Source organism: Haemorhous mexicanus, chromosome 1, assembly GCF_027477595.1.
Source record: "Haemorhous mexicanus isolate bHaeMex1 chromosome 1, bHaeMex1.pri, whole genome shotgun sequence".
Lineage (NCBI taxonomy): Eukaryota > Metazoa > Chordata > Aves > Passeriformes > Fringillidae > Haemorhous > Haemorhous mexicanus.
The window spans coordinates 31,149,664-31,161,946 of NC_082341.1; the positions used below are offsets into that span (position 1 = coordinate 31,149,664).

At 39.1% G+C, this 12,283-nt stretch overlaps 1 protein-coding gene across 1 annotated transcript in view; it reads left to right on the forward strand.

Annotated features, from left to right (window-relative positions):
• The first annotated feature begins 259 nt into the window (after window positions 1-259).
• Window positions 260-12,283, forward strand: part of ABCB5 (ATP binding cassette subfamily B member 5) — a 35,165-nt gene continuing 23,141 nt past the window's right edge. Inside the window, exons 1-12 of the mRNA XM_059844508.1 lie at window positions 260-522; window positions 1,245-1,339; window positions 2,376-2,463; window positions 2,597-2,645; window positions 3,481-3,625; window positions 4,068-4,134; window positions 4,350-4,541; window positions 5,705-5,876; window positions 6,866-6,990; window positions 9,331-9,505; window positions 9,807-9,920; window positions 10,792-10,902. Of these exons, the coding sequence (XP_059700491.1) occupies window positions 1,291-1,339; window positions 2,376-2,463; window positions 2,597-2,645; window positions 3,481-3,625; window positions 4,068-4,134; window positions 4,350-4,541; window positions 5,705-5,876; window positions 6,866-6,990; window positions 9,331-9,505; window positions 9,807-9,920; window positions 10,792-10,902 (1,287 nt within the window). The 5' untranslated portion in view covers window positions 260-522; window positions 1,245-1,290. The remainder of the gene's footprint in view (window positions 523-1,244; window positions 1,340-2,375; window positions 2,464-2,596; window positions 2,646-3,480; window positions 3,626-4,067; window positions 4,135-4,349; window positions 4,542-5,704; window positions 5,877-6,865; window positions 6,991-9,330; window positions 9,506-9,806; window positions 9,921-10,791; window positions 10,903-12,283) is intronic.

Genomic DNA, 12,283 nt, shown 5'->3' on the forward strand with positions numbered 1-12,283 from the left:
CATGGGGCCAAGCACTGCAACAGGTTTCCCACAGAGGCTATGGAGTCCTTCTTCGCAGGGAATATTAGAAATACGTCTGTACCAATCAATCCTAAGTTATGTGCTCTAGATGACTCCACTGGAGCAGAGGGGTTGGGCCATCCAGGATGACATCCAGTGGTCCCCTTCTAAGATTAACTATTCTGTGAGTGTCAGGACGGAAGCGGTGCTGCGGGAGGAGCTGATGGGCTCTCCGTGCGTTCCCGCTTTGCAGGCTCAGACACCCTCGGGCGGCTTCTGAAAGGCGACCGAGGGCAGGAGCCGGCCGGCATCCCTCTGCAGACCCCTTATCCTGGGCGGCTCTGCCTGGCTGGTGCGGCCTGACCTTCATCTACAACGCGAGCCGAGAGCGGCTCTGCCCGGCAGCGGCGCCGACCTTCATCTGCAACCCGAGCCGCGGGCGGGCGGGCGGTGCCGCCCCATAAAGGTCGGGACGGGCGCTGCGGAGCCGCCGTGAGGGACCGCGCCGTCGGGGCTGTGAAGGTGAGCTGAAATAACGAGAGGGGAAAACCACTGTCAGAAATCCAACAGTTGTTTTGGGGGGTTTTCTGTTGTTTTTTTTTTTTTTTTTCCTTTTTTTTTTTTCTCTTTATCTGAAGTCGATTAGGCATTTTCTTATCGATGTTGTTTTAGACTTCATCAGATTCACTTGTGGCTTTTTGCTAGGGATTTTGTTGTTGTTGTTGTTCTTTTTTTTTTTTTTTTTTTTTTTTTTTTTTTTTTTAATATTTGATAGCTCTAGAAGAAAAGCCTGGGGAAACTAAGAGCATCAGTTATTTACTGCCTCTAAATGCATCCTAGTACCACATGGCATAATGAGTGAGTGTCTTATGATCGTACTCATGACCATGTTATGGCTGCTTGTTTAGTTCTAATCAAACATAAGGGAATGAGGGAAATCATCTATTCTGTAATAGATTGTTTGCAGTAACTTTTATATTAATGATTTCAGGATTTATCATAAAGGACTACTAAAACAGGCTACTGACTTAAGTTGCCTAGTAATACTGTGCACTGTTCTTAATAGCTCACTGATAGTCTTTATTTTTTTTGTGCCATTACCATTTTTTTTCTTTTTCTTAATCTTTCTGTTTAAGTAGAATATTGTTGAGACCAAAATGTGATGTGTCATGGGAAAACCCACAGATGTGAAGTCTTTAAATATTTACTAAATCAAAGTGTTCTTTGGGGGGGGCTTGTTGCAGGTTCTAATTAATGTGACTCTCTCATAAGCATACAACAAAAAGAACAATGAAGGACTATTCTGCAAATTCCATGGAACACAATCTCTCCGATCCTGGTAAGAAGGAATACCACAAGTGTGTTTGAAGAATATGTTCCACAGATTTGAATCTAAAGAATGTTGTAAAGCTCTCCTGAATGCCATAGTGATTTTGCAGGTGATAACATGATAAGTTTCCTGTGAATGAGTGAATTGAAGCCACACCTATAAAATATTTTTTTTGTGAATCATTCCGTCAAGTTCAGCAAAATTGATTTGCATTTGTAAAACTGTTCAGGAGGGTCCTAGCCTGGGCATGAAAATTCTCCTGAGGTGAGCTGGAAGAAGGTTATTGCTTTAAAATTGTTGTCTCAAACAGCTGTTGTGGGCCAACTAACCTTAAAACTGTAGGTCAAAATTCTACTCATTGTGAGTCAGCTGTGAAAGTTAAGATAAATGTAAATTGGGAGTGGCTGGTATGGGGAGCAACTTGTCTCCTTTTGTTTTACAGCTAGCTCCTCACTGTGGTTGCTCATCTGTTTCTTTATATATATTTTGTGTCTTACTTTATGCATTTAGAACTATAAGCTTCCTGGGTAGGATTATGCTTTTATCTAACTTTCTGAAGTTCCCAGCCAGCACCAAGGAAGTGGGACATGTAACAGCTACTGCAATGGAATAGTGAAGATGGTTATTAGAGTCAAGGACATGATTCTTTAGTTAACTGCCACCTATTCTGTGTTACCTACAGCAAATATAACCTTCACTTTAAGCAATTCCACTTATTTTGTGAGGACTTCTCACAAAATTGCGTTGAGTTGGGCAGGTATTTGAAGGAAGAATTAATTCTTTCTTTTAGCCTTTGATAATCTTTCTGAATAAATACATTGTAATTATGAAAATGAAGTTGTTTCCATCTCAAAAATGGACATGGAAGTTTTTCTGGGAATAAAGACGAACTGAAGAGAAAGAACCTGGTGAATTTTTCTTGAAACTCCCTCACAATATCATGAGAAAAAACTAGTCTTTAAATGCTAAAGAATCAGCAGTGAAAGACACAAGAAGTTGTACAATAGATGGATTATTTTGCTAAAAAAGTCTTTTTATTTCACAGAATCTGGGAGCAAGGGGTGTGATGATTCTTCTTTCCAGCATGAAGAACATGTAGAACAACTTGACCAGTTAAAGCCCAAGAAGGAAATGTAGGTATTTTTTTAACTTAAAGTTAACTGGGTGTATGGGGATGTCAGAGGGGCAGAAGAAGGAGAAGAAGAGCTTAATACAGGTTTACTAAAAACCCCCTCATCTTAATTAGTCTTTTGTACTCTACTCTAGGAAGGAAGATGAGAAGCCAGAGAAACGAATGGTTGGCATTTTTGAATTGGTTAGTGTCCTGTCTGATGGTCTGCTTTATACTTTCTTTTCTTTATTTGACATTGTGAGGTTTTTATGAATGACAATTCATAGGCAACTAAAAATTGGAGAAGAAGCCTGAGGACTACTGATTCTAGATCTGTTGTCTGAGAACCAGGGATAAGGGTTTTGTGGCAGTTTTCTGTAGGACAGCTATTCCCAAACAAAGTAGTAATTGCATGTGGACTTGATTACTCTGAAACGAGAAAAGTTTTATTCTTCGGTGGTTTATTCCATGTATGTTTGCACTTTGAGATGGTTAGGCCAGTCAGGAATAAAATACTCTGATTTCAGAATAACCACATCCTGGGATATCTATAGCAGTTCAAATTCACACCCTTCCTCAAACAAAACAAAGTTTCAGGGGTAGACAAGTCTTAAGATACAATCTATCTCTGCTTAAAACATTTTCTACTGGTAGGTATAAGCCAGGTGCTGGTCAATAACTCACTCTTGTTTACATAGTAGAGGCATTATCTTAGTAAATATGTAACTCAATGGAACATAAAATGCAATATATTCTACAAAGGTCATCATCACTTGCAAGCATGTTGTTTTTTCCCAGACTGAGAATCTGTGTCCTGCCAGTGTTCTCTTAGCAGCCTGGGTACTAATTTGAAGATGTGTTGCACTACTACAAAATCCTTGTGTACTGAGTTTCCCTTCAGTTAGAGTGCTGCTACTTAGAATATGTGGATGGAGCATGTTCTGCAAGTCTGCTGTACTGTAGCAAATGCATGAACTGTCAGGTGTAATGTCATTCTTTTCTCTTTTTTTTTTTTTTTTTCTTTCTAATGCTTACATAGTTTCGCTATGCTGATGAGGTGGATGTCCTGTTGATGGTAATTGGTTTGGTTGCAGCAGCTGCAAATGGTACTGGAATGCCACTTATGATCATTATCTTTGGAGAGATGACAAACAGCTTTGTGCTAAGTGGCGTGCAATCCAATGGTAAAAATTTTAAATTAAATTTCTCTACATATTGGCTGTGCTTTGCTACTGAGGCTAAGATTCTTTTTTCCCCCCAGACTATACACTGGTACATATCTAAGGAAGCATATAATGAGCAACACTCATCCTGCTGGAAATAACCCAGTCATTTCAATCCATCTTTAATGACTATACCAGGGCAAAACCAAAGCATTGGATGTGCATATTATGAATGTACTTTGTTGAGATAGTAGAGAGTACCTCAATTATCAACCTCAATTATCATTAATTGCTTAAAAATAAATGTGTATTTGCCAAATTATTTTGTATTTAAGTTTGTATTGCAAGACCCCACTTATAAAATACAAAACATTCCCAAACTTGACGACCCCATATTGCCATGAATCAATTCTTCTACATAGCACTTCCACAAATATTCCTACTGTTTGTTTCCTCTTCACAGATACTTCAGTAAACAATTCCAACTGCCCATCAAATCCAGGTGTGGATATAGAAGGTGAAATGACAAAGTAAGGGTCTGTAGTTATCCTGTTAATAATGTATTAGAGGGTTTTCTTTTACTGTGTTATCTGTTTGAGCAGAAGCCATGTTTTCTTTCCCAATAATGCATCACAAGCTTCAGTATTTCCTTTGGTGTGATTAATGAAGACTAGCTGCTGCTCTGTGTCTAACTTCTCTCATGAGCTACAGTGGGATCACATGGACTTTTGTTCCCTTATCCCAGGTACGCTTACTACTACGTGGCAATTGGCTTTGCTGTGTTGATCCTGAGCACCATCCAAGTGTGGACATTTTTGGTGACTGCTGCAAGGCAAACCACAAGGATCCGGCAGAAGTTCTTTTTTGCAGTGCTCCATCAGGAGATGGCTTGGTTTGATATCACCCAGATAGGAGCACTGAACACCAGACTGACAGAGTGAGGGTTCTGTTTTGGTTTTTTTTTGCACACATACACACACCCCCAAGTGTGGCGTTTAAAACAAAACTGACATTTATCTCAGCAGAACAGCCTATAGAGAGTTAAAAAAAAAACCCAAAAAACCAACAAAAACAAAATCTACCAAACCTAAAGTGTGACCTATTGCAGCTCAAAGTGAGAAATTCATTGTCCTCTTCTGCATTTGTGCAGTTTGTGACATGTGCATTGGAAGGGGTTTTTTTAATGAAATGCCTGACACTGGATTTCTGAAGTCCATGAAGTACATGTTCAGCCACTGCTAAACAAACAGCTCTGCTGTCTCCACCTAGTTTATACACACCAAGAGCTGACAGTTAATTAAATGGAAATGAGCCTGTACTTCAGTATCAGTACTTGTACGAGTTCGGCTTGTACTTGTATCGCAGGCACTAGTCTATCTAGCCAGTTAAAGTCTTTGGAGCTGTTCCCTAAATTTAAGTAGATTTAGGGGTTAGGACTGTAATGCCCATATGCTATGGGATTATATGTGTGAACAGTATTTTTTTAAAAAATACTTTCTTTCTGGATTTTATAGTCGCTTTGGACACAGATCTGTCCTGGAAAAAAGTGTATAAGAAGCTTAAATGAAACCACTCTCAACTTTAATATCTGTATGTTCTGGGAAGAGAAAATAGGGAAGAAAATTTGTAATAAAAATGGAGGTTATTCCAAATAATGGCATGATGGAATGGAGGTAGCTCTTCATCTGAATCAGTAGCCAAAATTACGAACATAAAATGCATCAGAGAGTTGAGCAGAAGAAATCATTTAGAGATGGTCAAGTTGGGTGAAGAGGTCACTTGATTGTTTACTTATATTGCTCTATTTGGATGCCAGATGAGGAAACTAGGTCATTGGTGACCTAGTGACATGGCACAGAAACAGCAGAGAATGTTGAGAATACAGAAAATGAATATTTAAAACCAGGAGGTTTCTGCTGTGTTTTGGCTACTGAAAAGCCTAATGGTACAGTTCAGTAGCTGTGGTTAGAAATTTTCTTTTGCCAGTTAGGAAATGGCAAAGCTCCTAACATGAGGCCACAGAGCAAGAAAAGGGGGAGGGAGTCAAAATGAGAGTCATTCTATACTAACAAATCTTTTTTTTATTATTGTTATTTAAAGTGATATCAACACCATCCGCCAAGGCATCGGAGACAAGATCAGTATATTTCTGCAGTTTTTTTCTACGTTTGTGTCAGGGCTTATTATAGGATTCATCTATGGGTGGAAGCTGACACTGGTGGTTATGTCAGTCAGCCCACTTCTTGCTGCATCAGCAGCAGTTTGGTCAACTGTAAGTGTGTGGGGATTTTTAAACAAAGAAACCAGAAATACCTTACAATTCTTATGCACAGAAAAGGGGCAGAGAATGGGAGAAACCTTAATGTGGTTTCTAATTTGGGAGATTGGCCCCACTCTTACTTTGATTTCTACTCTTCCTGCAGCCTTTCTCTGGGTTCCCAAGCACACTCTTGTAAGTTGTGTTCCTTCTGTCTGCATATCCTCTCCTCATGCCATGTTGCATGAGGATAATCTATATCAGAGAATCTTTCTGGCACAGCAATTTCCTCATGGCAAGCACTGGGGAAGCTCCCGCTTTTCCCTCCTAGCACTAATACCTTTCAACCTCTTTCCATCTGCACATGCATGTTCCACTCTCTTGCAAATAATTCACCAAGTTTCATGCTGTGTACAGAATAAATCTATACAGCTATGCAGATACATACAGCTGCTGAAAACTGAAGTAATATAAATCAGTGAGATGGCTGGAGAGGTTTCCCTTTCAGATAGGAAAGCATTCCCCTTCTGTACTATTTACCCACATTAATGTGTATGGCTCATACTCCTGAGTGGTTTTTTTTATGATTTTATGGGGTTTTTCCTACCTGGAGCATTACAAATAAGCTAAGAGAAAGCATGTTAGAGGCTGTAATGTGATTTTCTTGCTTACCTCAATATCTGCTGGTGCTTTAGTGTCTGAACACCTCAGAAAATCAGAGCAGCTCCAGCAATCCCTGCTTCATTCTTCCCAGTGTAGTTTGTAGGCTTGGGAGAAAAGCAGATCAATCAGGAAGCTCGCCTGATGTTTGTGTAGCCTTTGATTGTAATGAGGAGATGATGATAAATTGAACTCTATTTGAGGGAAATTCAGGGTATGGGGAGGAGCTGACCCTCACGTTGCTAGAGTCTGGTCTTGTGCACCTTGTGGGATTGTTCTTATTCTCCAAGGCAGTGTGTATTCTTTCAGTAGGCTGCAATAACAGCTGTTTTCCAACTTTTCAGCTCCTGGCATCCCTTACTGCTAAAGAGCTGTCTGCTTATGCCAAAGCAGGAGCTGTGGCAGAAGAAATTTTGACAGCAATCAGGACTGTTGTGGCTTTCAATGGACAGCAAAAGGCATTGGAGAAGTAAGTTTTAAAATTAATAATTATATTTAAATGTGGCAAGGACATTTAGTTGTGGATTTATTTTGTGGGATTTTTTTTTTTTTTGGAGGGGCAGAGGGATGAGATTCTCCTTAGTGTCATTTTGTCTTTCTATAAGTGGACAAATCAGCTGAAAACAAAGGTGTGCAAATAGACCTAGTCAGTGAATACAGACTACTTGGTGTTGTCACTGCAGCAGAGATGAAAATTTCTCCTTTGATGGAGATCTGGAGTTGAACTACATGTGAAAGTGGTGGAAAGGTTACCTTTACCCATGAGTCAGATTCAGCAAAGCATGCAATCAGTTGCTTATCTTCTAGAGCATAAGCTCTGATCTTTGATTACTGAGCTTATTTTTAAACTACACTGGATATTAGCCTTGGGCAAAATCACATTACTGGCTTTTACAATGATTTGCAGCTTTAATGACTTGCAAACAACCGTAGCTGCCCAGTGTTGGCCCTAGTCATGCATAAAAGGTGGAATGATTGTGCCTGGCCACAAACTTTTTGACATGTATATCAGGTAACTCCACAAGCATAAGCAATAAAATTTTAAAACCAATACAAATTTATACAAATACAAAATCACTGATTCCATGCAGTTGGGAAAGGCAAAGCAGATGACCTGATCCATATGCCCCATGAAACTCTTCTATCTTTTTCAACTCATATTTGCCTTCATCTTGTGCAGGATTTTTAAGGTGGTGTGAACCCTAGCTTAGGATCCTATGGCCTGTTCCTGTATTTGTTTCCAGGGACTGAGCTCTGACTATCCTATAGCCCTGTGTTCTGCTTACTGGAATTTGTTTTTAAGATGCAACAGCATTTGTACTATTCCTGTTGCACAGTAAAGGCAAAAAAAGCCCTAAGATGAGCCAGATAAGTTGTTCCCTGCCCTTCTCCCCATATTCTGCAATTACCAGTGTTTGAAATTTCAATTACAGGAGCTGTCAATATTAATTTAAAATATTTTGTCTAAAGACAGAATAACTGATGCCTAAGTCAAGTAAAGCCTTTCCTTTTTATGATTACCCAGTCAGTTTCTTCCACAGTTCTACTTTCATTTAATCTAAAACAAACAAACACAGTGGCTCCCTTGGGAACATCTTCTACTAGGGACAAACTCCTTCCAGAGAGTCCATTTTTCAGATAGTGGATTGTGACTCTTTCACAGCTCTTGAATGCTGACCTCAGAGTTAGGAAAAGCATCCTTTCACTGCATATTGCTTCCACTGACAAGAAAAGTTTACTCTTGCAAGGGATCCTCAGTCACCTTTAGTTTCAGGCAGTGGCTTGGCTTTTCCTCAGTATTTGAGTGATCACCTGTATTTATCACACTACTTAAATGCAATACCCATTTCCCTGGAAGACCTATGATGCTGCTGAGTCAAACTTAGGGCCTGGTTTTAAGAACACAATCAAGTCAAAATATCTCAATACGTTTGGCTAACAAATACAGCTCTAGTGGAATCTTAGAAATTTACATGAACAAAATGAATGCATTTTTTTTAAGATTGCCTCCCAGCTGAATGAATTGCATGTCATCCTAGGATTGGGTTGTACTTTAATGAGAATACATATTGGGAAAAGAGTGCAAGCTACCGAGCATGTTGATTACAGGTAGAAAGTTACACTATTCCTAGGCTACACTTTGCATAATGAGCTTGAGTAAATGAAAGCTACTTGCTGAAAACTATGGTTGAGTGAATGAATTTGAACCATCCTTGGAAAATATAATTCTCTAGTTGAACTTCTTAGTCCCTATACTCATCTTCCACTGGTTATATATGTTAATCAGTAAACTGAGGGAAAAATACTTGACATCCAAAAATGGCCAGTAAGAGAACAACTTTACATTCGGAGGGAGCTCTCATTTATCTCCTTCCCTATTGCCTGGGATTTTTGGAGGATTTTCTTTTTATTTTGCCCGTTTTAAATGTGGACAACTAACTTTTACCTTTCCGATGAACGATGCTGCTAAAACCTTTTCAAGATTTCCTTTCAGGATTAATGGAAACAATGAGCTCAAGAGTGCTATTGCATCTTCTATTGTGACAACAAAGTTGTGATGCTTAATTGTTTTCTGAATGTCTTTGATAACAGTATGGCAATATTCTTGGCATATGTCAGAGCAGATTTACTCAAATTAATTACCACCCCTAATAGCCCTCTGTAAAATAGAAAAACCCCTGTATTCTCTTTGAGATTTTAATTGTTTTTCTTATATAAATCCTGTTAATTAGGAAAAGTGCACTGGAAAGTATTAACCAGAATGGCATGTAGTACCTGTCAAATTAATGGTTTCCTTACTCACTTTCAGATATGATGGTAACTTAGAGATGGCTAAACGTGTTGGAATGAAAAAATCCATTACCACTAACACATGCCTAGGTCTTTCACAATTTTTTATCTTTGGATCCTATGCCCTTGCATTTTGGTATGGGACCAAGCTCACTGCTGAGGATCCACATTATGACATCGGCCGTGTATTAATTGTAAGTACAGCAAAATGCAGCTTTGAAAAATCTTCTGTATCTTCAGGGAAAGTTATGTAAGTGGTGTCTCTGTTTTCTGCCACCTGCTTGCTAAATTAGCTGTCAGAGACTCACTTAGTATAAAACAACTGAATGGCATTCATCTTGCCTAGCTTTTAATAAAACAAGTTTGATTGTCTTGGACTCTATTTGTAAGGTGGGATGAGTCACTTAAAGATGGTGCTTAAGTCTTTCTAGTGCCCATGTAGGCACTGGTGGCACTGTAATCATTGACTGCAATGCTCCTCTCTGTCTCCCACAGGTGTTCTTCTCTGTGCTTGTTGGAGCTTTCTGCCTGGGCCAGGCAGCTCCTAACCTGGAGAGTGTGGCCAACGCACGTGGGGCTGCCTATGAAGTATATAAGATTATCAATAAGGTAAACATCTAACCACATAGAACAGAAGGCTTTCAACCAACTTAACTTCCCTTCCTTCTCCTTTTCATTCTTTTTCCCTTGAGAAATGCAACAAAAGTGCTCTAAAGCCCCAAATCACCAACTCTGTAGATATTAACTACAGGAACACATAATATTTTCCTTGACTTAAAAAAACCCAGCCTCTTTGTTACAGTGAAAGCTGTAAAACCTGGTATGTGTGTCTGAGACATATGGCTGAGGTTTTTCTCTAATATTAGATTTTCAGCACAAGAGGGAAAGTAGTATGGCACTATACTAATTTTTAAAAATGCATGTATGCACAAATTCAGCTGAGATGGGGTTTATTGGGGAGAGGGAATTGGTGAAGAGGGGTTTAATATCACTATTGAAAGTTATAGCAATAATAGTCTGTAATGCTGATGTTACTATAAAAAAGGTTTTCCACATCATTATCTTGATGTTGCTGTGCTATGCAGCAATTGCATATCTATGTATACAAAATATTTTAAAGTAGGAATCAAAAGTTCATGGAGAAATGGCTACATCATTCTTTTTGATGTGAGTATAAAACCCTCCTTTACAGATTACTGAGGCCCATGTTTTGGTTGCAGGAGAATGCAGTTAAGTTCTGCAATTATAGATTTTCTGCTGTGGATTTTGTTGCTTTTGAAAATGCACTTTATTTGTCAAGTAGAATTCTTGATTTGGTGTTCCCCCATATTCAGCATTCTGCAGGTAAAATGCAGCAGTTCTGCAACAATGCACTGCAGTGTAAACCAGCATCTGAGAAAGTAAAGTACAATGCATGTAGCAGAAATAACAGTTCCAAAAGCGAAATAACCACCAATTTATTTTACAAACCTCTTTCCAGAAACGGCTCATAGATAGCAGTTCTAAGGAAGGTTACAAGCCAGACAAACTCATAGGAGAAATTGAATTCAGAAACATCCATTTCACTTACCCTTCCAGACCTGATGCTAAAGTAAGTGTTCTGTTTAGACTGCTGAACTTATTCAACTTGTGTCCATGTTGTTTGTCTAATTTTGTCCTTGAATGTGAAAGGCATTCCTCTTTTGGGGGATGGGGCATAATTTTCCCCTCAGTGATGCACAAAGACAAAGTTCTAGATCTGCTGTCACGGTGTATCTCAGTCTTTTCTGCAGGACAAATCTAATGTGTGTTGTTCCTAGTCTGAATTTCTACGAAAAAGAGTTTTGATAAATCAAATAAGATTTTTCAAAATCTTTCATTAAGGCTTCCAGACTTTAAGCAGTTAAACCAGAAAATTACTTTTTTCCAGTTTCTTGGCTCTTTGGAGTTATGACATCCTGTGTGAAAAATTATCAGAGATAGACTTTCAATACATTGATTGTGTATTTTTGTGAACATATCATCCTAAATGTACATTTGGAAGTCAAACATTGTTTTGGGAATATGTTAAAACTGATGTTCAAGAAACTGTTGTGCCTGCTCTTTGCTAGTTCAGTTTCCCCGGTGACCAGTGTACATCATGTCATGGTGATTACTTTTGTGGTGACACAGTTGGTTTGACCTCTCTGCCATATTTGTTTACAATCTTTTAAACACGTTGATGAAGGTGAAAAGGAAAGGAATTTGCTGCTGTTCTTTCTTCCTTGGTGAAGAACAAGGTGGAAATAGAGATTTCAAATGTCAACAATTAAAAACTTGACATGATGATTTAGTGGTGAGCATGGAAATGTTTATAGATCTCTGGCTGTTTTTTCAGGTGGCTTTTCCCATTGAGGGAAAAGGCCTGATGTCTGTCCCATTGTGCATCAAATCTGTTTCTAGGACACTGTGATGTCTGGAGGGCAGATTCAGAGCTGGGCTTTCTCCTCAACTGAATTTTTTACAATGCATCTTCTAACCCTCTTGGCTCAGAAATCTGAAGGGACAGAGCAGAGTCTTCATCCTTCTTCCTTAAAATCCTATTCAGGTTGCTTTGCTATGCTGTGGGTCAGCACACCAAATGGGAGGGAAATAAAAAGTATTTCTCATCCTTCCCAAATCTGAGTCAGCAGCTCTCCCTACTAAGAGCATCACTGTTATTTAGCAGAGCCAAAGGAATCAGGAAAGCTTTGAAGAAGTTACCCACAATCTCTCAAGCAGTTGATGCAACACATAATCTTCCCTGTCCAGGTTAAACCAAATCAAAAAGATCTAAGGAGTACAGTTTCTGTTAGTTTAATCTTGGCAATACATTGCCTGGTGAAAGAGAGTTAGAACTAGCCTAGTGTGGTAATTATTTGCATCTGGAGATATTGTGGTATCTAGAATAAAGTTTACTCTTGATAATGCAGGCACCAGGATATCAGCTTCCTGGGGATGTAAAACTGTGTGGA